This window comes from Lissotriton vulgaris, chromosome 2_1 (assembly GCF_964263255.1).
Source record: "Lissotriton vulgaris chromosome 2_1, aLisVul1.2, whole genome shotgun sequence".
Lineage (NCBI taxonomy): Eukaryota > Metazoa > Chordata > Amphibia > Caudata > Salamandridae > Lissotriton > Lissotriton vulgaris.
This window is the reverse complement of record NC_141687.1, coordinates 320677059-320705048: the sequence shown is the minus strand read 5'-3', so window position 1 is coordinate 320705048 and position 27990 is coordinate 320677059. Positions and strand designations below refer to the sequence as shown.

Below are 27990 nucleotides of genomic sequence, written 5' to 3'. Positions count from 1 at the left end.
CTCTTTTCTCCACAAGCTGAGGGCTGGCGCGGCTCCCGTCAGCCTCAGGCCACACGCTTCAGTTTGTAGCCATAGGGGGGGTCGCTTCAGGCTTGCGCGACCCCCGAAGCCTTTTCCAGCACTCGGGCTCACCTTCTGCCGATGAGCCTGCTCTGCCACGCGGGTGGGCACCGCGTGGCGGGAATTCTTCACTGCGGGGTCGCACTGCTGCGGCCAGCCTGGGTGGGTTCCGCTTTCTTCAAACGGCGCCCTGCAGCTTCCCTTACGCTGCGGGCGCTTCTTCGTGGCTTTTGTTTTCACCCCGCCGCCGCAGTTTGCTTCCTTCCCCGAGGGCGTGGGAGGGTCGCGCTACTCCCGAGGCTGCCTGCCTTCGTTCGGGACACACTTGCTGTTCCTCCCTGGGGCGGGTGAGACGCACGGTAGTCTCTTCCAGCAACTGCGGGTGGGCTCCGCTGTCAGTGTGTGTTCTCGCCCACTGTAGTGCACAGCGCCCGGCAGCTCTTTCATACGCTGCGGGCGCTTCACTTCCAAGTCTCTTCCGACGCTTGTGGCAGGCCGCGGGTGGGCTCCGCTGGCCCTGTTTTATGTTTAACGCTGCGGGGCTGTGACTGCACTATAGCGGGTAGGCTCCGCTCATTTAGACAGACATGAGGGGGAGTCGCTTCTGCCTTGCGCGGCCCCCCAGGCATTCCTCCGGCTCACCTCCGGCCTGCGGGCCCTTAACTCCGTTGCGAGTGGCTCCGCATTAGTCCGCTTCTTTCGGGCACAGCTGCGGCCGGTGCAGGTGGGCTCTGTCCCGCCCGCACTCTTCTCTGGGCACAGGTCGGTGGCGGGCGATGCGGGTGGGCTCCGCACAGCTCTCTATTCACCCCAGGCAGGGGGGCACACTCGCTGGGCACGGGAGGTGCTGGTGAGCACCCGGTCATCTCCTGCTTCGTGTTTTCGGCCCGGGACTCAGCCGGGCCTCCTCTAATTGTCGCTTGCTGCAGGGGGAGTGCTCATGGCACGAGCAGCGTTCTCCTCCTTTTTCCCCTACGATTTCCTTGCAGCTGGCACGCGTGGCATCGCGTTACCGCCTCGTCGCCAATGTGGTGGTGGGGCCCTAGGCCCACATGGTTTAGTAAAGGACTGACGCAGACACCAGTTAGATAGTATAACTATGGCCACGAACACATGCGCTCGGCCCCTTTTATTGGCAGCGTCACCTGACCCAGTGACGTCTGTGGTGGGTGGGTGATTAGTGTAATACAGGGCTGCAACAACTAGACTGTGTCTTTGCAGAACACTACATCTGCGGTACTTTATTTTTCTACTTGCATTTATTTTTATATATAGTTTTGGGGAACGTCGTAAAAAATAAATGCCCCCCTGGGACTGCCAAATATCCCCTGGGCAGTAGGCCTAATCATCTTAAAAAAATACATCCCCTTGGGCCTGCTGCATGCCCGGTGCATATGCACAGGAACCCGAGTATTGTTTTATTTTTAGGACTCACATAGCGTTGTAGTGCAACGCACTGCCATCACCTTGCGAGGCATGCCGTATACACTATAGCTGGGGGAAGCTCCGACCACTTTCCATCCATAATTTTCATTGGCTGCAATCATAAATTCAGCCTTGTGATTGGTTATTGGCTTCTTAGTCCCGCCTCCTGGTGGTCATGTCCTCAGTTTTGTTCTTCCGAGGCTATCAGCCCCTTTACTTCAAAAATTGTTTTGTTCCCCTACTGCTCCCTATTCCCTCCTGCAGTCTGTAATTTTGTTTTACCACAAACCCTGCCCCCTCTCCCATTCGTGCCTTATTTAATGGCCGCACTTCTGTTTAAAATGTAATAGGGCTCGCGTAAGTACGAGTAATATTGCATTTTCAGGGCTTGTTTATTTTTTGATTGGAGGCTGTATTTGCACTCTTTGTCTCGCATGTGTGCGATGCTTTACATAATACGCATGCATGACAAAACAGTGATGATTCACTGTGAGAGGCAGAGACAGCACAAGCTGCGAAGCGTCGGCCGACCTGGCCAGTCACCGGTCGGAGCTGCTTGTTTACTCTCCCTCCTGTTGTCTGTGCCTTCAGGCTTGTTTTTTGGTGCTACCCCTGTTATCACACAATGCCAATCCCCCTTCTCTTCATGGTTCCTCATGCCGACGGTGGGGAAGTTCCCAGTATTCCATGATGGAAGAAATGGTGCATTGCTAGTCCTCTTAAATTGACACCGTCTGCGTGGTTATTGACTAGAACTCCCTTCTCTGGTGTTTTGAAACCCGACACAGATTTGTGCCATATTTCCCAGAAGCCTACATGTGCAATCAGTCGTTGGATTCACTATTTACTTAATTTTTTAATAAAAATTGCCTATTTTTTCTTTTTTTTACAAAGTTTTATATAGCACGAGCTTGACCTGAATCGGATATCAGCGCTTTCCATAGCACCAGTTGCATTACATGAAGACACTGGTGGGAGGGTGGCAGTGATCGGTCAGCAGCAGTTACAGCAGATTAGCAGAGAGGGTCATGTCACCTTGAAAGCAAGACAGCCCACCCTCCAGGGCCGGCCTTAGGCATGTGCAAGCTGTGCACCTGCACAGGGCCACCAAATCCCAGGGGCCACCACATCAATATATATCCTTAATATAATAATTTGAGGATGGATACATATGTGTGGTGGCCCCTGGCTGGGATTTGGTGGCCTCTGGCTCTATACCACTTCCAAACACCATGACCCCCCCCTCCTCACTGGCCTCCGCGCTCCACATCGCCCGGACCCCCTCTTCCGGGGCCCCCTACCTACGCTCCCTGCCCAGGGCCACCATGAACCTAGAGCCGCCCCTGCACCCTCCCTTCCTCCTTCCCCATCCCTCCGCAGATGGTCCAGGACGACGACGAGAAGTATGGTGCCACTAAAGCCCTGTCCACGCTCCTGCGCTTGGCTCTCCGTCTCCCCAGTGGAATTGGCCTGATTGATACAAGGTTCTAATCCCCGTCAAGGTAGATGAGCCATGGACGACTGTCACCAGCTGCCTACTTGACAGGTTTCGCAGCGATTTACTTGCGAGAATTACATACCCATTACAAAACAGTAATGTTCATCAGTGACGTGAGCAGTGCGTGGCTCTGGAGAGAGGACAAGGCCTCTCCGCAGCATGGGGATGCCCTGCATGCCCCCAGCCAGAGCAGCGGACACACGTGTTGCTGCTGAGTTGCACCCGGAGCCCGGGGTCGTCTCTGTAAAGAAAGTCAGAAGGGTAAATCTGCTGTTTATATGGTGTTACTGGCCCACAAAATAATACAGTCAATTCACCCGATGCTACTCTGCTTTCAGGATAACTGAAGGCCTGTCAGCCTTTAGAGAACTCAAACCGGTGACCTGCAGTTACCGACTTAACTCGTGACAAACCTACACAGCTGGTGTTCAGCCCACTGAGCTACCTGAACTCTCGATGGCAGCTGTATGCTTGAAGTACTACTCTATGTCCCAAAATACACTCCGTCTCACTTCAGAGGCTGCCTCTCCTGTACTTCCTGTTAATGTGCCTTTCACCACAATCCACCACTGTCACCGTCACCAGCAGGCTTGGGATGGATGCGTGGCACCCCCATCTCTCCAGTGCCCAGCCCTCCATCGCACCGGGAGTGAAACGAGGTCCCTGCCTATTACAAACTAATATCTACAGCAGAAGTTCTGGTCATTGGGCTATCTGAATGCAAGTCAAGCTTGCCAGCGGCAGAAACACATTTCTGCAGCCGTATTTTGACCCACTGAGCTGTCCTACTGTAAACGATACCTGGAGCCAACAGGTTATAAACAGATGAACGAAATTCACAATATGCATATATACGAGGCTGTGGTTAAAAACGAACACTTCAGATTCCTGCTGTGTTGCACTATTTTGTTATTTGCACTGCTCTTACCTGTCCCTGCTCCCCGGTCCACCGCCAATCATTTGGTTTGAGTGCAGGGACGCGGGACCAGATTTCGGGCTCCGGAAGTGAATCACAACTTCCGGGCCCAACCACCAATCAGATACTCGTAGCTGGCAACCCACACACTTGAAAACAGATGCCTTGCAAGTCGCGCAGTGGACGCGCTTGAGGAAGGTATTTCTTTTAATCGTTTAAGAGGAGCGCCGGAGAAGGGCTCGCTCTTACTTTTAAATAACTTTTAAATACCAAACTCGATCTTTTAACATTGTGTGTTGCACTATTTTGTTATTTGCACTGCTCTTACCTGTCCCTGCTTCCCGTCCACCGCCAATCATTTGGTTTGAGTGGAGGGACGCGGGACCAGATTTCGGGCTCCGGAAGTGAATCACAACTTCCGGGCCCAACCACCAATCAGATACTCGCAGCTGGCAGCCCACACACTTGAAAACAGATGCTTTGCAAGTCGCGCAGCGGACACGCGCAGCGGGCGTGCCGCTGGTGCGCCGAAGGCACACCAAAGGCAAGCCCGTCTGCGCCCGTCGCGCCTTGACCGGGACCAGGGGCCACGAACCCTGGCAGTTCGTTGAGAGGCATCCCTACTTACTGTGTTCACACACTGCGGAGCTTGGCAGGGCCCATGAACCTAAAATGCTGGCATTCAATAGACACTGCTAACTGCCCCCCGGCTGCTCCCATTGTTACTCCAGGTTCAAACCAGGAGATGTTTTAGCTCCCGCCCTTTACCCTCCCATAAAATGTTATCTACTGAATTGTCGTTCCTTGCCCAATCAATCAATCAATCATCAATCAAGGAATTTGTAGAGCGCGCTACTCATCTGTTAGGGTCTCAAGGCGCTGGGGGGGGGTTACCACTGCTCGAACAGCCAGGTCTTGAGTTGCTTCCTGAAGGCGAGGTGGTCCTGTGTTAGCCGGAGGTGGGTGGGGAGGGAGTTCCATGTCTTGGCTGCCAGGTAGGAGTAGGATCTTCCTCCGGCGGTGGCTTTGCGAATGAGTGGGACGGTGGCCAGGGCGAGGCTGGCGGAGCAGAGTTGGCGGGTTGGTGTGTAAAATGCGAGGCGGTTGTTGAGGTACTTGGGGCCCGCGTCGTGGAGGGCCTTGTGTGTGTTGGTGAGGAGTCGGAATGTGATTCTCTTGCTGACGGGGAGCCAGTGCAGATTCTTCAGATGGGCGGAGATGTGGCTGTGGCGGGGAATGTCCAGGATGAGTCTTGCCGAGGCGTTCTGTACGCGCTGTAGTCTTTTCTGGAGCTTGACTGTCGTTCCGGCATAGAGGGTGTTTCCGTAGTCTAGGCGGCTGGTGACGAGGGCCTGGGTGACCGTCTTCCTGGTAGCGGTGGGGATCCATCTGAAGATTTTTCTGAGCATGCGCAGGGTGTTGAAACAGGGCGATGATACGGCGTTGACTTGCTTGGTCATCGTGAGGGAGGAGTCCAGGATGAAGCCCAGGTTGCGTGCGTGGTCTGTTGGTTTGGGGGCGATGCCCAGGGCAGGTGGCCACCAGGAGTTGTTCAAGTCCGAGGGGGACGGTCCCAGGATGAGGACTTCCATCTTGTCTGAGTTCAGTTTCAGACGACTGAGCTTCATCCATTCCGCGACTTCCTTCATTCCTTCCTGGAGGCTGGCTCTGGCGGTGTCTGGGTCGTTGGTGAGGGAGAGGATCAGCTGTGTGTCGTTGGCGTAGGAAATGATGTTAAGGTTGTTTTTGCGTGCGATGGCCGCGAGGGGGCACATGTAGATGTTGAAGAGGGTGGGGCGGAGCGAGGATCCTTGTGGAAGAACGCAGAGAGTCCGCCTCCCCCCGTTTCGTTCCGCGGCCACCAAAGTCATCTGCGGCGTCCCGCAAGGATCATCACTCAGCCCCACGCTCTTCAACGTCTACATGAGACCTCTCGCAGCCATCGCACGCCAACACAACCTCAACATCATCTCCTACGCCGACTACACCCAGCTGATCCTCTCCCTCACCAGTGACCCCGACACCGCCAGAACCAGCCTCCATGAAGGGATGAAAGACGTCGCCGAGTGGATGAAGAACAGCCGCTTGAAACTGAACTCAGACAAGACGGAAGTCCTCATCCTTGGGCCATCACCCACCGCCTGGGACGACTCCTGGTGGCCCCCAGCCCTGGGCACCGCCCCCAAGCCGACAGACCACGAACGCAACCTGGGCTTCAACCTGGACTCCTCCCTCTCGATGACCAGACAAGTCAACGCCATCTCCTCTTCATGCTTTCACACCCTCCGCATGCTCCGCAAGATCTTCTGATGGATCCCGATCGAAACCAGGAAGACGGTCACCCAGGCCCTCGTCACCAGCCGGCTGGACTACGGAAACACCCTCTTCGCCAGAACCACAGCCAAGCTACAGAAAAGACTACAACGCATCCAGAACGCCTCCGCCCGACTCATCCTAGACATCCCTCGACGCAGCCACATCTCCGGCCACCTGAGGAACCTGCACTGGCTCCCCGTCAACAAGAGGATCACGTTCAGGCTCCTCACCCACGCACACAAGTCTCTCCACAACCTGGGCCCCAAGTACCTCAACGACCGCCTGACCTTCCACACGCCCACCCGCCAGCTATGATCCGCTAGCCTCGCCCTCGCCGCCGTACCACGCATCCGAAGAGCCACCGCCGGAGGCAGATCCTTCTCCTACCTGGGGGCCAAGACATGGAACTCCCTCCCCATCCACCTTCGGCTGACCCAGGACCACCTCGCCTTCAGGAGACAACTCAAGACCTGGCTGTTCGAGCAGTAGCGGCCCCCCTCCCCCAAGCGCCTTGAGACCATTCCGGGTGAGTAGCGCGCTATACAAGTGTTATGATTGATTGATTGATTGATTGATTGATTGATTGATTGATTGTGGGACGCCGCAGATGACTTCGGTAGCCTCGGACCGGAACGGGGGGAGGCAGACTCTCTGGGTTCTACCGGCGAGGAACGAGATGATCCATTCTAAGGCCGCGCCTTGGATTCTGGTGTCGCTGAGACGTTGTATTAGGGTGCGGTGGCATACCGTGTCGAAGGCCGCTGAGAGATCCAGGAGGATGAGTGCGGTGGTTTCCCTGTTGTCGAGCATAGACCTGATGTCGTCGGTGGCTGCGATGAGGGCGGTCTCGGTGCTGTGGTTTGCTCGGAAGCCGGACTGTGACGGGTCGAGGGATCCTTTAGTCTCGAGGAAGGCGGAGAGTTGCTTGTTGACCGTCTTCTCGATGACTTTGGCAGGAAACGGGAGGAGTGAGATGAGTCGGAAGTTCTTGAGGTCCGTGGGGTCCGCGGTGGTTTTTTTTCAGGAGGGCGCTGAGTTCGGCATGCTTCCAGCTCTCCGGGAAGGTGGCAGATGCGAAGGAGCTGTTGATGACGTCGCGGAGTTGGGGTGCGAACTCTACTGAACTCTCTCTGTTAATAGAAGACCTTAACCCGGATGCATTATTCCTCACCGAGACCTAGCTTCAGGCTGAAGCAGACCTAGCCGTCACTCAAACCCTACCACCCTGCTACTTGATCCAAAGAGCGGATCGCAAAACCGGCAGAGGGGGAGGGTTAGCGATAATCTTCAAGGATCATCTTCAGTGCCGCTCCTCTATAGAGGAGCTGCCAGACTGTGAGTACATGAATTTCTCCCTGAAATTTTTGCCCACCATTATGTTCTCTGTCCTATTGCTTTACCGCCCCCCAAGACCCTCTGGCCAATTTCTTAGTGCATTCCCATCCACGGTCGCTAACTTAGCGCTTTCCCCATCCAACTACACGATTCTAGGGGATCTCAACATCCACCTTGATAACTCCGCTGATAACATTGGCCAAAGAACTCGTATCCAGTCTATCTGCCCTACAATTCACCCAGAAAGGCTTCGCACCAACACACATAAAAGGTCACCTCCTGGACCCCGTGTTCAGCAACTCACAGTATCTCCAGAATGACACACCTATCCCCCTCCCTTGGACCGACCACGCACTAATCCCTTTTAACTGGAAAATCCCAGTTAACATCCCCCCCAAGAGCACCACTAAGACACAAGATAGGAATTGGTCAAACCTCTCCGCTAGCCAGTGGTCCGAACTTTTATAGAACACCTTACCACCCCCTAGCTCAGACCCAGAGAGGGCGAACAACAACTTCAACCTCTGGATCCAAAGCTCATTAGACACGCTAATCCCCAAAAGATCCATCCAAAAGAGATCTAACCGGAAACCAGCACCTTGCTTCTCCACAAAACTGAGAGAGCTCAAACAAACCTGTAGGAAGTTAAAAAGGAGCTGGAGACAAAACCCTACAGAAGAAGGGAAATCAATCTACAGAGAGGTAATAAGGAAATATAAGACAGAAATAAAAACTGCACAATCCTCCTTCTATGAGGAGAAGATCAGCGCAGCCGCAAACTCCCCTAAGGAGATCTTTCGCATCGCTAAATCCCTGGTCACCATCTCCCAGGAAAACCCCAATCCAGACGATGCATCTGCCCGATGCAACAATCTTGCAGAATTCTTCCACCAAAAAATCAAACTAATTGCACACTCCTTCCCTCTGTCTCAGAACGACACCTCCGAGTCCGACACAAGGGGCCGTCCTCCCATCCCCAGTTGCTCCCTTGCAGAGTTCACCCTATTAGACGAAGATTCCCTAAAGGCAATCATGCCTAGAGTGACCTTCTCCTCTAAACCCAGTCCCCCCCCGATACCTTCCCCAAGTTGCCAACATCATATGCCCAGTCATCCTGGCTATTATCAATGCCTCTATCTTAGCAGGCACAGTCCCCCGTGCCTGGAAGTGCGCCCAGGTAAAGGTTCTCCTGAAAAAACCCAGCCTGGATCCCTCCAACCTGGCCAACTACCGACCTATATCCCTTCTCCCCTGGCTAAGTAAGCTAACCGAGAAACATATTAACTCCGTCCTAGTGCAGTACCTAGAGCTTAACAACCTACTTCATGTATAACAAACAGGTTTCCGTACCCGACTAGGGACGGAGACGGCCCTCCTGGCCGTAACCGAAGAGCCTCGAAGACTCATGGACCAGGGCTGGCTGCTCAGTTGAGGGGTCCCTCAGGGCTCCTCTGTGAGCCCCACACTTGTTAATACTTATATGGCACCCTTAGCTGGGACAGTTCTCCCTTTCGGCATACAAATTATAACATACGCCGACGACACCTAGCTGGTGGTCTCACTGAACCACCCAGAGGGCTCATCTTGCTCCCTCGGCAGCTGCCTAGAAGCTGTAGCCGATTGGATGAGACTCTCCCACCTCAAACTAAACGGCGACAAGACCGAGCTCATGTTCTTGGGTAAACTGCCATCCCCCCTGACTGCACATCTATGGCCCACCTGCCTCAACCCAATGCCCGCTCCAAAACAGCAGATTAAGAGCCTAGGCATATGGCTTGACAGCTCCCTGTGCTTTGACCATCCCATTAGGCCGCTAAGCTAGCGGCTGCCTGCTTTGGCCTGCTGAGGATGCTTAGGAAAGTTCTTCCCCTGCTTCTCTTCAAGGCTAGAAGGATCATGGTACAGGCCTTAATTGTTTCACGCCTCGACTATGGGAGTGCACTGTACCTGGGCGTCCCACAGGCAACCCTACAAAGACTCCAGGTGATCCAGAACAGCGCAGCTCGCCTCCTGCTCCAAACCCCCCGGAGACAATCGGCTAAACCCGCCCTAAGGACGCTGCACTGGCTCCCTATCCGGCCAGAATCCAGTTTAAATCTATGTGCCTGGCTCATAGAGCCATGTGGAAAACCGGTCCTGCCATTTCACACTCCCTGATCACGCCTTATCAGCCCTCAAGAAACCTCCGTTCCAGCTCAGCCTTCCTTGCCACCACCAGGAAAGTCTGTCGTGCTAAGTGGGGTGGTCGATCCTTCTCCTTGAATGCCTCAAACCTATGGAACTCCCTGTCCCCCCCTTGCGCAGTGAACCCAACACACTAGCCTTCCGTAAGCTCCTCAAAACTCACCTATTCCGCAATATGCCCCAATTGATGTATCTTCCCCTAGCAGTCCACAAGCGCTACGAGACCTTCGGGTAGAAACGCGCTAGATAAATATTATTTCATTCATTCATTTCATTCCTGTGGCAGGAGTCTTACCTAATGCAGATGGAACCTGGAAACCGAAGGGTACAAACGGGACCTTGCAACAGGCGCTGAACCCACTGTGCTTTCTTTCGTACATTAAGCAGAGCCTAGGAGTTGTAAAGTGCAAACAGATTCCCACCCACAGGTCTATCTCGCCGTGAGCGGGATGAGCCTTGCAGGTCATTGCACTTCTCTGACACAAGCCCACAACCCACCAAGCTAGCTTATTATGGACAGAATATGAGTAATATAAACATTGTTGCAGCAGGACCCAACGATCTTACAGGCTGCCAGTGATCCGCCTCTAGGTTGTCAGTGACCTGTATTTCTGTACAGTGTGTCTTTAAAGCTGGTCATCGGGGGGTGTTACCTTCTGTACTCTTTCCTTTGCAAAGGCACAGATGGGGTAAACTGCCAGGCATGGGATGAATCTGAGGAGTACCCAAGAACCCCCCCCCCCCCCCCCCCCCAAAAAAAATCTGGTATTTTCAAAAAGTGCCTTCCTTATTGATATACACTTACCCTGACTTCTAGTTCAAACATTGCCGACTACAATAGCCAACTTTAAAAAAACTCTGCGCCCCAGGAGCCCGGCTGCAGCTGAAGTTCCTGCTGTTGTGCATAAAGGTTTAGCAATAAGCAAATTAGTTCTAGAGGAATTTACATACTTATAAATCCCTTTCTGACTTCCCTGATGGCTGTCGCAGGGTAGCAGTGTATTCTGGGCTGCACTTGCTCACACAGGACACTTCACAGTGGTGATGTAAGCAGTCAATTAAATCTTTATTTCCGAATGTCAAGTCTGTACACTTCTAACTGTTGCTGCTTGCAGTGTTCTGGAAAGAATGTCCACCTCATATTTTCTAGGGAGTGTTAGTGTAGCTGATTAAATCTGAAAGGCCTCTCTGCCCTCACCCCCAGCGGGCCGTTTAACCCTTCATTGCCTACAAGAAAAAAATGGAAGAAAGCAAGGAACGAACAAACATTTATTTAGCATTTCACAACCCCATTTTTTTGGTTGGAGGACACACGATACCATCTTCTATTTAGATTTCTTCAACCATGTGCTCGCTGCATTGTGGGCCATGTAGTTTGGCCTTTTAATAGTTTCATCATGAGCTCAAAAATAAATCTTTCTTTCTTACATTTTTTAGCACCCAGGATAATATGCTGCACAGATAAAAACCTATAAGGTCCCAAAGGAGAGACCAATTGCATTGCAAAATGCTTGTTGTGTTTGCAGGCTCTGCGCCAGGCAATGGGGCAACGCCATTGTGGAAGAGCCACCACTGTTCTATCACAATGTAACCCGTTGTAGCAGGTCATACTGGACATTAAAGTCCTGCTCTCGCTACAGGTCAGAGCTGAAAGAGCAGGCCCTTAATGGTTAATGGCCAGTATACCCCTATACAACAGGCTATTGGGCTACAGTATGAAGCTAGTATGAGAAACAGTGGTGCACTTTACAGGGAACACTTGTATTGCACGTGCAGAGACAAACATTGTTCATACATTGTCAGGCTAACAGATCAATGAATAAGTGACTGGACATGAGACCTTCACCATAGCTAATCCTGACTTGGGACCCTTCATACAATATTTAAATGCTCAGATTCAGCACCCATTTCTATTGAACAAATGTAAAACACTTCTGGCCTGGAATTGTCTGGTCCCCAAACTCAGTGCCTCCCCTTATACTTCGCCATGGTGGTAGGTACGAAAAAAGCACACACAATAGCTTAGAACCGGTGGTAAGTACGTGTGGTTAGGGACCCATTATTTCTCTCAGCAGAGTTAGCTGAGAATATGCAATGAGGCCTTAAATGTGTGAATTTGAGTCCAGGTAATGAATCACATCTTTCTACAGCTGCCAATTTACGGAAATATAACTATGAGGTCTGCATAAATGATAATAAACAGGTAGTCTGTTCAATGTTACACTGCTTGGACAGTTGATATATCTATTGCAACAGAGTGCAACTGGCAACAAAGAGATGGAAGGAAGCTGGCACTAATCTCAGTCACAGGCGATGCCTCTGAAGCATTTTGTTGCCTTGTTTTTCACCTACTATTAGGCCACTTTAGACAGAGGCCTCCCAAATGCAAAATAGTTCTAATCCTGCTCCCATAGCAGTGTTGAGTTGTGTTAGCCTAAGCTTGCATCAGCTCATCGGATGCTGCTCAACATGGTTGTGTAAAAAAAAAAAGATTGTGTTATGACAGCTTGAATGTTTTAGGCATGTGTTTTTGGGACATAGAAAGACAAGTGCAATGATATGATTTCACTCACCTTATTGGTTGACCACAGGAAACAGTAAGTCCAACCATGCAGTATATACTGTAAACTCACATAAACCATTCAGGGATTAACGGCATGTGTGCACGGATGAAGATTATTTAGAAGCTAGGAACAATGCAATGTGTCTATGTTAATTTGTAGCATGCTGGGTAGGGTGGTCATTTTTGTGTGAGGAAAGTGTATTTTGGATTGCCAGACTCAAAGTATAACGTTTCACACAAGCCTGGCTGCCTTACTGAATATTTGCAGTTGGTCACCTTAACCATCTTTGTCCCCCAGGCATACTCTACTGGTTCATATAAATGTGGGTTTGATGATAGAAAGAATAACTAACCTTGTTGCATTTTCTCATTTACATGTCTAACCTTTCTATGACAAAGGGTGGGTGTTTGAACAACATTTCTGGCATCTTTCCATCCGATCATACCTTTATTAAAAAGTTGCTTCCCCTACGATGATTCCAAAGAGTTTTTGGGATAAAATTCATGCAGTAATTTTAGTAGAACACAATACATTTTAAACACTGGAAACAGTCGCTAACATCGCTATCTCCTATTACCAACTTTTGGAGATATTCGCGCTAAGCACGAATATCTCCAAAAGCTAACACCTGCCCCTGAGCAGTTCTTAGCCATGTTATCCAATGGGAGGTGGATAACATGGCTAAGAGCATTAGCTCGCTAATGCCTGAATATCGCTGACTATTCAGCGATATTCATGCATTGCGGCCGATTTTTATCGCATTTGCGATAAAAATCCCCGCAGGTCGGTGATACATTTCTGTCTCTAACCAAGCAATAGCGATAATTATCTCTATTGCTTGGTAATATGCCCTAATTATTTTAGCAGCTGCCACTCACCGAAATACATTTTAGTTTCAAATTCTGGGAAGTTCTATCTCCGTAGTTTTTTTATTCTGAGCATGTCAAGTAGGGCAATTCTTCGAAACACACATTGAAATGAACCACTTCCCTGCTTGATATTTAACTCAAGCCTACACACAGATGTTTTAAATTCACTCTCAGGAGAATGATACATTTTCAATTAAGCTGTTAGATATTTAATACAAGGGGGTGAGCCTCACCGTGGTTACAAGAAATAGGGTATTTGCTTTTTTCCCTCAAATTCAGGTCAATGTAAGAGTCGTTTAGACTGCTTCAGATTAACATAATGTGCATTACTGGCAAGCAGCCAATGGCTTCTTCGATGTGAATAGGACTTTTGTATTGTTCAGGGAGTAAAGCGTGCATAAATACACCATGACACTGACCACGTTACTTGCACCACTGCCATTGAATACTTTTGACTTGATCTGATTCTGTAATTTGTTACCACCACTTTATTTTACCGGAATATGGGGGTCATTAGGATGGCGGTGGGACCTGCATCCGTCCGCCACCCCCGAGGAAGAGGGACCGTCCGCATGGGCAGCTGAGGTCCCTCCATGCAAATTAGGATGTGACCGCCACCCTGGCGGTCACATCCTGTTCCTTTAACCTTGCTTGGCGGGTGCTGCTTGAAGCACCACCCACCGCAAGGTTAAAAATGCATGTTTAACAATTGCATGGACAAAGCGGCAAGCACCGCGCGGTGCCTGCTGCTTTGTGCATGTAAATGCTGGGGTGTACCATGGGTACCCCCCATGTGCACCCCCCACCCCCGACACCCTGGGGGCCCGCAACGGGCCCCCAAACACCAAAGACCACATGCTTTTCCACAGCGGAAAACCCACCATGGAAAAGCATGTTTCCACATGAATCCTAATATGGGTGGCAGTGTCTGATAGACACCGCCACCATATTAGAGCTTTTCCGCTGCGGGACCGCAGCGGAAAAGCGGCGGACGGTCTCCACATCCGCAGATGACCCCCCTGCCATCCTAATCTGGTGGGGGGTCTTTGCAATCACTGCAGCGGTAAATCTGCATCCTCCGGGCCAGTGGTGTCTTCTGGCAGCCCGGAGGATGCGGATTCACCGCAATCCTAATCGGCCCCTATGTACGAGAAACCCTCAACTTCAACTGTTGAATTTACAATCAGGTTTATCTTTTAAAATGTCAAATTGGTGATATTTTATGCCAAGAAGAAGGGACATCTTTAAAAATGATTATAATGCAAAAGACGTGTTGTCATAAAATCAGAAAATCTTGGCCGATGTTACGTTACAGGATATAACTCTTGCCAGCTCATTTCGATTAATTACCTTTACCAACTATTAGTTGAAACTCTATTGTGTCTTTACACCTCACTGTGAAGGCGCAGGACACCAAGCAGTGGATAATTAAAATATACCATCTGAGAGAGTGTACTGCCAGAGTTATTATAGAAATCCTTGTTTCCCTTCGCGGAAGGAACTTGTGTACAATGTGCCACATTTTCTGTCGAAAATGTGTAATCCCTCTGTAGCACATGATACTGATTTTCAGACCAAGGGCCTTATTTAGAGTTTGGTGGATGGGATAATCCATCACAAACGTGCCCGTCTACCACATTACAAGTGCTTTATAGCCAAGGGTACTTGTAATCAGATGGACAGCATAGCGGCCACCTTTTGATGGTGTATCTATCATCCCAGGGATGCAACGAAAGCAAGGTGCACATTCCTAGATAGCCACAGTACTCAGGTAAATGTGCTCAGTGAGTTAAATGCTTTCTGTTAACATTGCAGTGATAAGCAGGGTCTGAATTGGAAAGCTGGCAATGCTAGCTGTCCTCCCTTTTGAAAGTCATAAACAGATGACTTTTAAACTGGGAAATATTAACAACATTAATTTATAGTGCTTGGAATTATCAGAAGTTCTCTATAATGCACTATGTGAAAAACGTATTTCCACTCCTCAAAGGCTATAATGGTCTGCAAACAACACTGATGGCATGAGCAAGGTAGGGAAAATTGGTTCTACTTGAATGAAGTGGGGATTTCTTTAGGTTAATAGTCTGTAATACACGGTTGATAGACTTCCTGGTGTGATGTGTTGCATTTCATTTTATGATAGTGAATAGTGCTGTTTACTAGACGAATTTCATTCATGTAGACAAAATTTGAGTAGCCAATCTAATAGGTGGAAATGCACAATTTATAGTTTCTAATGCAAATACCAGATACTCTTTAATCAGAAGGAGATATAAGATACCTTTGGGTAGAAGTAATTATATCTATTTTTAAGGTGTAGATATTAAGGTGCACGGCAAACGGTTTTATAAACTACTGCTATCCGTTTATTTATTTGTGGGAATAGTGTGTTTCATGCGTGGTCAATTCCTGCTTAGTAAAATAATTGGTCTTTCACAGTCAATAAGGATTTAGCTGTCTGTATGAACTGAGAGACAGGTTCCCCCTCATGCAAGAAAGGCCCAACTCCATGAAATGACTTATAGAAAAACCTTTCGCATTCAAGAAGCTCCCAGCTCCATGAAATAATTTGGAGACAAGACCCTCACATTCAACAAGGGCCAAGCTCCATGAAATGAGTCAGAGACAGGTCCCGCACATTCAAGAAGGGTCAAGCTCCATGGAATACATCACATACAGGTCCCGCACATATAAGCAGGGTCAAGCTCCATGGAATGGATCTAAGACAGGTAACGCACATTCAAGAAGGGTCAAGCACCATGGAATGCATCTAAGTCAGGTAACGCACATTCAAGAAGGGTCAAGCTCCATGGAATGGATCTAAGACAGGTAACGCACATTCAAGAAGGGTCATGCTCCATGGAATACATCACATACAGGTCCCGCACATATAAGCAGGGTCAAGCTCCATGGAATGGATCTAAGACAGGTAACGCACATTCAAGAAGGGTCAAGCACCATGGAATGCATCTAAGTCAGGTAACGCACATTCAAGAAGGGTCAAGCTCCATGGAATGGATCTAAGACAGGTAACGCACATTCAAGAAGGGTCAAGCTCCATGGAATACATCACATACAGGTCCCGCACATATAAGCAGGGTCAAGCTCCATGGAATGGATCTAAGACAGGTAACGCACATTCAAGAAGGGTCAAGCACCATGGAATGCATCTAAGACAGGTAACGCACATTCAAGAAGGGTCAAGCACCATGGAATGCATCTAAGTCAGGTAACGCACGTTCAGGAAGGGTCAAGCTCCATGGAATGGATCTAAGACAGGTAACGCACATTCAAGAAGGGTCAAGCACCATGGAATGCATCTAAGACAGGTAACGCACATTCAAGAAGGGTCAAGCACCATGGAATGGAGCTAAGACAGGCCACGCACATTCAAGAAGGGTCAAGCACCATGGAATGCATCTAAGACAGGTAACGCACATTCAAGAAGGGTCAAGCACCATGGAATGGAGCTAAGACAGGCCACGCACATTCAAGAAGGGTCAAGCACCATGGAATGCATCTAAGACAGGTAACGCACATTTAAGAAGGGTCAAGCACCATGGAATGGATCTAAGACAGGCCACGCACATTCAAGAAGGGTCAAGCACCATGGAATACATCAAAGTCAGGTAACGCACATATCAGAAGGGTCAAGCTCCATGAAATGCATCAAAGTCAGGTAACGCACATTCAGGAAGGGTCAAGCATCATGGAATGCATCTAAGACAGGTAACGCACATTCAAGAAGGGTCAAGCTCCATGGAATGGAGCTAAGACAGGTCCCGCACATTCAAGAAGGGTCAAGCTCCATGGAATGCATCTAAGATAGGCCACGCACATTCAAGAAGGGTCAAGCACCATGGAATGCATCTAAAACAGGTAACCCACATTCAAGAAGGGTCAAGCACCATGGAATGGAGCTAAGACAGGCCACGCACATTCAAGAAGGGTCAAGCACCATGGAATGCATCAAAGTCAGGTAACGCACATTCAGGAAGGGTCAAGCTCCATGAAATGCATCAAAGTCAGGTAACGCACATTCAGGAAGGGTCAAGCTTCATGGAATGCATCTAAGACAGGTAACGCACATTCAAGAAGGGTCAAGCTCCATGAAATGCGTCAGAGGCAGGCCCCTCACATTCAAGAAGGGTCATGTTCCATGGAATACATCACATACGGGTCCCGCACATTCAAGCAGGGTCAAGCACCATGGAATGCATCAAAGACCGGTAATGCACATTCAGGAAGGGTCAAGCACCATGGAATGGAGCTAAGACAGGTAACGCACATTCAAGAAGGGTCAAGCACCATGAAATGCATCAAAGTCAGGTAACGCACATTCAAGAAGGGTCAAGCTCCATGGAATGCATCAAAGACAGGTAACGCGCATGCAAGAAGAGTCAAGCTCTATGGATTGCATCAAAGACAGATAACGCACATTCAAGAAGGGTCAAGCTCAATGGAATGCATCAAAGATCGGTCCCTCACATTCAAGAAGGGCCCATCTCCTTGAAATGCATCAGAGGCAGGTCCCTCACATTTAAGAAGGGCCAGGCTCTATGGAATGCATCAGAGGCAGGTCCCCCACATTCAGGAAGGGTCAAGGCCCGTGAAATGAGTCAGAGACAGGTCCTGCACATTCAAGAAGGGCCCGGCTCCATGGAATGAGTCAGAGACAGGTCCCTCACATTCCAAATGGGCCCGACCCAACATACATGAAGGGTCTCGCTCCATGTACCTCTGTGAAATAACTCATAGACAGGTCCTTCACATTCTAATAGGGGCCCAGATCCATGTAATGAGTCGGACACTGTTCCCTCGCATAAATGAAAGGTCTAGCTCCATGAAATGACTCAGAAATAGGTTCCTCACATTTGGGAAGCCCCTGGTAGCCTGTGTTTACCCCCAGTCATATCCTTTACAATAAATAATGCCCTGGCGCTCTATAAGGTAGAACACCCAGCCGACAGAACTGTGACCAATGTTTCACTGTTTTTTACTCTAGTGTCAATGAAGGTGCTATTCCTGTGACCCAAGAGAAGAGGCTCCCTGTCAAACACTCCTTCACAGCCGTCCTCTCTAGGTAAGAAACATCAAGATTGTTACCATTCCCCAACCCCTTCTCTCTACTCCTCTGATTCATTCTCTACTTTCAAAACCTTGTACTCGGAACTCCTATCACGGGCTCCCTACTTCTCCTCGCTTAGTCGTTGCTGCTTACATCTGGCCCCTTCTTCCCATTTTCTATTTTATCATTCAGTTTTCTACTCCATCCAAACAGCCTTCTCATTCTTCTTCTATTTTCCATTTCTTTGTCCCACTCTCTTCCTCTCACTAGTCCCCAACCCTCTCACTCCTCCTATAATATGCTATATTTCTCACCCAGGCACTCTAATCATTTATTTGCCTTCTTCCCCGTCATCACTTGCTTCTGTCATTCACCCCCCTCATACTTCCGGACTCTTTTTTCTCATGCTCAAACCATTAATCACTTTCTTTTTCCCCTTCACTTCTTCTTGTATTATTCACTCTCTTTTTCACATTCTTCTTTCTCTGTTTTACTACCTTTGCCATTCCCCACCCCTCTTTTTCCCCTGTTTTCCTGCCATTATTCCCTTTCGCCTCTACACCTATCATGTGTTCCTCCTATCTCTCATGGAATACTTCACTCCCTTCTTCCCCTTCTTCACTCTTTACTCTTATGTTTCTCTCCATTGTCAGGTGTATACAAACATTTGAAGGATAGAATTGGTAGTTGCACAGTCCTGAAATTTATTTTGGATTTTGTAATGGTTTGGTTTAGTAAAAATATATTTTACATTGCTTTTAGAAATCGGATATTTTTGTTAAAAAGTTATAAAACGTAATTTTTTTACAGTGAAATTGTTTGAAAATCTTTCTTGACATCATTTTAAAAAGTTCCAATTGTGAAATACATTTCTGATTTCTGAGCAATTATCAGTGAATGTGTAAAATATGTGCGATGATTTTTCAAGAAGAAGTTGGCTAATTTGAAAAATATGTAATAATGTTGTACACGTTGGAATTCTTATCTAAAATTTTCTAACCTCCTTCTTTTTTCAGAAATTTCAAACCAGTTCTTAAAGGTCTGCTTTGTATTTTACATCATGTCAAAAGTACAAGCTCAAAATTGTCCAACCTTTTTTTGGGACTTTCAAATAGAAACTATTTGGAACATTCTGTCGAAGAAGCTTTTTAATGTTTCAAATAGTAGAAAAGCGTTTTGAGATAATAAATGGTTGAAAGAAGTTGAAAAACTCGAAGTTTGGATGGAGCTGCTAACACTTTCTTGAGTTCCCGGTGGCCACCCTTGACCCCCTTGACTTTTCTTATTAAAAGTAAGGGTGAGCGGAATTTTAAATTCTGCTGGCAGAATTGGAGCAATTGGGCAATTCTGCATAACTCTTGTAACATGGAATTACTAATAAATTCCACCACTCCGCTGGCTGGATTAATCAGCAGTGTCTGGTTTTTAAACAGGGCTGGAAGAGGGAGCAGTCCGATTATGTTTAAAAATCACTGCTGATTAAAGTTTAAGCTCTGCTCAGAAGCCCTTGACCACCGCTATTAAATGTTGGAGCGCCAAATCCCAAGGCTACATTTTCTTGAACCCACCTTAAATCCACTGCATACCTCTTTAATCCACTACTTGCCCCTTTATTTCACACTTACAGGCACTTGCAGGCTCCTGCTTTCACCCTTTGTGATGACTTTCCATCTTTCTCTTTCCCGTTTGTATGGTTTAACCCTTCTTGCTCTCAGTATAGTTCTCATAAGAAAATATAAGTGCCTGTCCCCAAAAATGACTGCCTGTGGACTCCAATGGCAACCACCGCCTCAAATTAAGTGCCACCAAGATTGCGGTTGAACCTCAGCACTGACTGCAAGAAGTGAAACCTATCCCACCATTCTTCTTGGACATTAGAATGCGAGTAGCCTGAGACAGGGCAGACTATGAAAGATGGCCTTGATACCGCTACAAGCTAGAGCTGGCAAGAGCCCACCAGGAGATGCCCTGGGAGAAAGACCCATGGACCAGGCAGGCAAGAAGAGTGGAAAGCAGTGCCTCTGCCCCTGTGGATCCGAGTCATCAGGGACAGGCGGAAGGCACATGGTGAAGAAATCATATCTCACACACCAGGTGGGAAACATAATGTACCGTTTTGCCTCACCTGCGGACTGGGGCTGGCCATGGCCTGCCAGGATGTGCGCTGGAAGTTTGCCCCAGGAGCTGGGTGGATAAGAATGGTGAGGTACGCACAAAGGGGAACTGAAGGCTGCCAGGGGAGTGCCGTAATGGCAGGGTATCAGGGTATTCGTCTGAAGCTGCATGTCCCATGATTGGGAAGTGCTGTGTCCCCCTGCATCATTTTTGTCATCATCTTGGAGGACGTATCGGAGGAGACACGTGATCCCTGAATGAAAGGACCTATCCCTCAAAAAGGGCAAAGTAATGAGTCCCAGCTGGGAGGCCAGTGTCCCCACAACTGCCTCTACACAACCTTGCCAATGACTTCATATAAGATATAGCCTGGAGGGGAATACATTAAAAAAAAAACATACCTGATCCATCTGGAAATCAAAGCTGGCTCATTCTCATTTCCAGTTTCCAACCAAATGCTGACCCCCTGGCTCTCCTGACCAAAGGTGAAGAGTCCCTAATGATGGCAGGCATCGGGCCGAGTGAGAAATGGGCATAACAAGCTGTACGAATGGTAGGGCTTCACAGGGACCCCATCCCCTGGGGCCATACACTAATTATGGGGGAGGGGGGTGCATGGTCCTCCCTCCCGAGCCTTAAGAGGCTAAGGGGACCCCATCACCCAGGGCCAAAAACATTTATTTTGTGGCTCCCCTCCCCAAGCCCAAGTGGATTCCAGGAACCCCATCCTCCAGGGTCAAAGTCTAAGTGTAGAAGAGGGGACATGGCCCCCACCCCAAGCCACTAGTGGCCCCAGGTGCTGCATCCCCCTGTGCTTTTTGTAATTAAGGGGAAGGGACACACAGCTCCCCCTCCCTAGCCAATAGTGACTCCAGGGACCTCATCAATGGGTCCAAAAGATATGCTAAACTAAGGGGGTGCACACCCCACAATCCATGAGCCTTAATAGGTCCTGGGCACCCCATCCCTCAGGGCCGCAGTTAACTCAAAGGGGAGAAGGCATTCCGCCTCCAAGCCAAGCTGTAATAGACCACGGATACCCCATCCCTTGCGCCTGAATTTCTTTGAAAAGGGGAGGTGGGTTGTGTTGCCTCGCCCCAAGCCTTAATAGGCCCATGTATCCCATCCCCTGCCATCAAATTCCTTTAAAAAAGGGAGTTGGCCACGCAGCCCCCTTCTACAATCCTTAGCAGGTCCTGGGGCACCAGCTAACTTAAGTGGAGGGGCAGGACCACCATATTTCCCAAGTCTATTGTGGCTTTGAGGAACCCTTCTCCTGGCTTGTGTTTTTTTTGTAGGTGGGTGTCCCAGTGCCCTCTCAGGGTACCCTCCACAGATGGAGCCCCATAGCCCCCACTGCCCATGCCAGCTACCAGCATAGTGCAGGAGCCGTCAATGCTTCTGCCCGACAGGAGCAGGTCTTTCTGCATGCTCCCACCAGGGTGTCTGCTCCCACCTGGCAGGAGCCTTTCTAAAGGTCCAGTCGAATGAGAGAAGATATGTCTTCACTGTAGCGCTTTTGGAAGAAGGGGCGGCATGTTTGAACACACCCGGTGGGAGTTTTTAACCTTTTCCCACCAGGATGGAGCAAACATATTTTTTCCTGCCCATGCTTATGCAGGCAGGGAAACTACTTTGTCCCCGCAGTGGGGTCCACAGGACTCAGTAATTGAGCTGGCCCTGGGTTATTGGGTCACCAGGGCCTTAACAGCTTAGTTGCAGCCCCCCTCCCTCTAAATTTTAGTTCAGCCATGGAAGATTGGGTCCCCAGGGCCTTTTAAGGCTCTGGGAGGATGGCCATGCAGTTCCTCCTCCCCTTTTTTATGAATTTAGCCCCGGGGATGGGGTCGGCGGGGCCTAATAAGATTCGGAGAGGCGCCATGTGTCCCCCTCCCTTTAACTAATGCAGTGTGCCGCAGGTGTTGAGGTCGCCGGGGTTGCCATCAGATCCGGGAGGTAGGTAGATCCACAGAAATGTCTATGAATTATGTTTGAGTTGCCTGGTTGTACTTTCATTGCCTGGCTGTATTTTCACATCCAGAGTAAAGAACTTTGTAGAGCTCTCAGGAGGTGTGCCAAACCAGAAATGCGTAGAATTTATATATCTATCTATATCTATATTTACTTAAAAAACCATAGGTTTCAGGCCTTATATAGTTAGGAATTAGCATTTAAAAAACCATTGAAATTGCTCCTATATAGTTATTTGTACTAACTATATTTCACGCACCCGCAATCCACTGCTAATGATGTCACATATTACATCATTCATGACATGGTCAGTGACATCACTGATGACATCACTGATGACATCTCAAATGACATCACTGATGACATCACTGATGACATCTCATTTGACATCCCTGATGACATCACTGATGACATCATTCAGTGACGGTGTGTTTCTGTAAAGTTTAAATATGTTTTACATATTGAAGAATGAGTGGATGTATAAGTGTCTGGATGAAGGATTTAGTAGGTGCGTGACTGACTGTATGAGTTAGTGATTAAATGTGTCTTACTAAATGCATGGGTTAGTGACTAACCTGTCTGAATGTGTGCATCAGTATGTCTGTTGTTGTGTAAGCTGCTGCATGTGTTGATCAGTAGCTATATGAGTGGCTATATGGGTTATTGATTGGTTGCCCAAGTATTTGAATGGGAGACTGAGTGTGTGTGTGGGTGGCTGGGAGGTGTATTACTCTGTGCATAAATGTGTGAGCAGTTGATTCACTAGGTGTATGAGTTCAAGAGTGCACATGGAAACAGCTATATGGGCGGTTGACTGTGTGCATGGGTGTGTTGGTGAGTGAATGGATATCTCAGTGCTACATGTGCAAGTAAGTACATATGTAAAACACAGTGCATGTGAGAGTTGGCATATGTAAATGACTATACATGAGAGCCAGTGAATGTGCGAGTGGGTATATGGATCATTGTGTACTTGTATCAGTGATTGTATAAGAGAGTAAGTGTGTGTTAGTATATGTTTGAATAAGTAAGGTGTTGTGTGTATAACTGTATAGTTGAGGAAATGGAAGTGTGATTGATTCTTTGCATGACTGACTAGGTGTGTGAGTAACTCCATCGATGAGTGGCAGTGTGTGAGTGTATGAGTGCATATGATAGTGTTGTATTGATGAGTGACTGTATGTATGAATGATTCTATGGGTGAATGAGTGAATGTGTGTGTAGACCTAGGAATCAGTGAGTGCGTATGTAGTAACTGGTATTGGTGTGTCAATGGTTTCAAGAATGGTAGTCTGTAGTTAACACTGGGTGTATCAAAGGTTATATTAGAGTGTGAGGAGGTGCATCTTATTATCACATGAATGATATCATCAGTGATGTGATCAGTGATGTCAAATGAGATGTCACCAGTGATGTCATCAATGATGTCATTTGAGATGTCATCAGTGATGTCATCAGTGATGTCATTGACCATGTCATGAATGATGTAATATGTGACATCATCAGCAGTGGATTGCGGGTGCGCGAAATATAGTTAGTACAACTAACTATATAGGAGCAATTTCAATGGTTTTTTAAATGCTAATTCCTAACTATATAAGGCCTAAAACCTATGGTTTGTTAAGTGAATTTGCAAGGTTTTGAAATTGCTAATTCCTAACTATATAAGGCCTGAAACCTATGGTTTTTTAAGTGAATTTGCAAGGTTTTTTAAATGCGAATTCCTAACTATATAAGTCCTGAAACCTATGGTTTTTTAAGTGAATTTGGAAGGTTTTTTAAATGCTAATTCCTAACTATATAAGGCTTGAAACCTATGGTTTTTTCAGTGGATTTGCAAGGTTTTTTAAATGCTAATTCCTAACTATATCATGCGTGAAACCTATATTTTTTTTCAGTAAATGTCAAAGGTTTTGTAAATGCTAATTCTATTAGCGGATAACGTTTATATATGTTATTATCCTTCTGGGACCACCTGAGCAACCATCTTGTTTCTCAGGAGAAGTGAGGCACAAGAGAGCACAAAACAAGAGTGGAAAACGCGAAAAGGGGGCAGGGTTGAGACCCCCTAACCCCCCTAGCCCTTCTCAGGGGGTCCCAGAAGGACCACCAAGTGCAAATTTTGTAAATTTTTTTTTAAATCGCGGGGTACGCGTACTGTGCGCGTACCCTGTGATCTTTTTTTTTTTTTTTGCCCTTGGGGGTCCTTTTGGACCCCCTGAGAAGGGCTAGAGGGTTGGGGGGGTCTCTACCCTGCCCCTTTTTCGTGTTTTCCACTCTTGTTTTGGGCTCTCTTGTGCCTCAGTTCTCCTGAAAAACAAGATGGTGGCCACCACTTCCTGGTTTGGACAGTTTGGAATGTTGACAGTCGACTGCCAGCCAATCAGAAACTCGCTCGCGCACGTAAGGGTACGCGCACGTACGCGTACGGTACGCGTACCGTACGAGTACGGTGCACGTACGGTGAGCGCATATAGATATATAATTTGATCAAATTCAATTTTCTCAACAACTACTGGAGGGATTTTCACCAAATATAGAAAAGGCACTACTGCATACCTGTCCCTACCATTTTGCCAAGTTTGGTGTAATTCCGTTCAGCCGTTCGGGCTGTAGCCGTGTCTAAAGGTCCCATCGAAAATGCCATTTGAAAAATTTCAAATTCAATTTTCTCAAGAACTGCTGGAGGGATTTACACGAAACATACAAAAGGCACTGCTGCATACCAGTCCCTACCATTTTGCCAAATCTGGCATAATTCCATTCAGCCGTTCGAGCTGTAGCCTTGTCAGAATGTCCCTATGGAAATTAACATGGGGAAAACACGTTTTGGGACCCCCCTTTTTTATCAGCCCCCGCTTGATGAACCCCCCCCCCCCCCCCGAAACTTTCAGGGTAGGAGCGTAGCGCAGCGAGGCAAATTTAAGGAAAATTACAGGCAGATCCCTCAGTCGGCGCCAAAGTTATTCCCAATAGAATGTTCGGAATTTCCTATGGTAACTAGGTCCTAACTATATATACCTACTGGCGACCGCCAGAAGGTAATATATATATATATATATATATATATATATATATATATATATATATATATATATATATATATACTAGCAGCCCGTCCCGGCGTTGTCCGGTTATGAATTGGCCAGTAGTATATTGTTTTGTAGGATTTCGTTTTGATAGCATTTCTTATCTGTGAGAGGCCTGTGAAACGCTCCAGTTCACAGTGCACTGCTGATGCACTTAAGAGTGCGCGTTCAGTAGTGTATGAACTCGAGTTTCCCTGATTTAATTTTCCTTGCAATATAATATAGCGCGAACTCGATAACATGGCATGAGCACAATTTACATTACAGAAGAACACATTCATTTGTGGTAGGCACGGGGAGACAAAGCGATTTGCCTGGAATCACAGGATGTTGAGCTGATGCCAAGATTCGAACGTAGCTCCACAGCTCTAAAGTTCGCAATTCTAGAACTTGTGGCAGGATGTGTGTCAAAAAGTGGATGTCAGTACTGGCCATCTATGAGAGAGACCTGTGCATTTTTCAAATGGGTGGTGAAAAAATATGAGTATGTTGCTGGAGATGTGGGCCGCCGTGCCACCAATGTACATACTGGGGAGGGTAAACACCCATTATTCCGCAACTTTCTTTCCGCATACCATCACTCCGCATACTTTCATTACGAAAGTATCATGACTCCGCAATGCCATTATAACGCATGGCATTACATTTTATATGCTTTTACCACGCATACATTTACAACGAAATTCGTTGTAAATGCATAAATGGTAAAAGCATGTTTTTTTTAAATGTTTGGATAAGTTAAGTATGGGTATAGGGGGTATATGTTTTGGGGTACTGAGGTATATGTTTTGAGGCGTTTGGGTATTTTAAGGGTTCAGATATAGTTTTGGTTTATGGGGTACAGGGGTAGTTTTAGGGTTCAGGGACAGGTATTGGTTTTTTGGGTATAGGGGTATTTTTAGGGTTCAGGGGTAGGTTCGGGTTTTGGGGTACAGGGGTATTTTAAGCGTTCAGGGCTAGTTTTGGGTTTTGGGGTACAGGGGTATTTTAGGGTTCAGGGCTAGGTTTGGGTTTTGGGGTACAGGGGTATTTTAGGGTTCAGGGTTAGGTTTGAGTTTTGGGGTACAGGTTTATTTTTATGGTTCAGGGCTAGGTTTGGGATTTGGGGTACAGGGGTATTTTTAGGGTTCAGCAGTAGGTTTGGGTTTTGAGGTACATGGGTATTTATAGGGTTCAGGGCTAGGTATATACTACTATTATAAAGAGAGAACAGAAACCTTTTGGCAAGGTAAACTCGGGAACCACAGCGCCAATCCACACACCCAATACATTGTTGTAATCCTCAGGGTGTGTAGATGAACATAGGCTGCAAAAAATAAAAAAAATACGTAAATTTAAAAATTAAACTTTAAAAACAAAGTAGTCCCCTAAAAATAGCGCCGGCCGCAACACAGCGCTGGCCACGACCTAGCGATGTCCGCAACATGCGTGATGACGACAGGCGGGAGGAGCGGTGACGAGCAGCGAGGAGTGGCGGTGAAGTCCGGAGCGCGGGGAAGAGCGGCGGCTCAGGTAAGGCAAAGGCAAAGGCGAAGCGGGAGGCGGGAGGCGGTCTGGGCAATGTTGGGGCGGGCCGGGGCCGGGCGGGAGTGCACCTAAGCCTGAAATGCTGCCCCCAGCCCCCTTCTGCCCCGGGCAACGCTGCCGCAATCCGCAAATGTTGCCCCCAGCCCCCTTCTGCCCCAGGCAACGCTGGGGCGTGCTGCTAGTATATATATATATATGAGTTGTCGCCAATGCAGTCCTCAGCATATGGACGATGCAGACCCAGAATCTGTGCAGAAATTATTTCTTCATTTGTGGACCTGTTTGTCTACCATGACGCGTTTCAGCCTGCAAGAGGCCTTGATCACATGAAAGATTGAACAGTTTCATTCACCAAGGGATACCTATGCGGTGGAATGCCATATGGGTGCAAAAGTAATTACATGGGACAAGAGGGAGATATAAGTCATATACACCTTGGATCATTTACGCACACCCAGCTCACTTGAACCATGTGGTACCCTATGGAAGGATTTCAACCTAAGTGGCTATCAAATCTGTAAATACAGTCATATTTCCCATTGTTTAAAATTTGTTTCACATTTCCCATTGTGGAAAATGCAAACCTCGAACTCCTCCCCTGGAAACAGCACTATCCATAATCTTAGGCTACTTCTCATGATAGGGCCGTCACAGATGAGTGATGTCAGGCCTCCATGCTCTCATAATCGCTGATGCCTTCTCCAAAGTCATGAAGGCTATATTTCTCGAAGCCATTCAGGTGATGATACCCCAACAGGATTATGGAAAGGAGGCATGATCAATATTCTTTGATTCCCACAACTTATCTTCACCTTCTCAAATGACACTGTGGTGGACCAAGTCAAATTCCAAGAAGATATCTTGGCCATTTCAAGCTGGCTGTCAAAGAACTGTCTCCAGCTGAACTCATCCAAAACCGAGGTACTCCTAATTGGCAGTGATGCACAGAAATGGGACGAGCATTGGTGGCCCCCGACACTGGGACCGCCTCCCATTCCTAAGAAGGAAGTCAAAAACTTGGGTGTGATTTTGGACAACTCACTTGCCCTAGAG

At 47.9% G+C, this 27990-nt stretch overlaps 1 protein-coding gene across 1 annotated transcript in view; it reads left to right on the top strand.

Moving 5' to 3' along the window:
* ITGAE (integrin subunit alpha E) overlaps positions 1-27990 on the top strand; it is a 771961-nt gene that overhangs the window by 660793 nt on the left and 83178 nt on the right. Inside the window, exon 25 of the mRNA XM_086955032.1 lies at positions 18173-18250. Within this exon, the coding sequence (XP_086811158.1) occupies positions 18173-18250 (78 nt within the window). The remainder of the gene's footprint in view (positions 1-18172; positions 18251-27990) is intronic.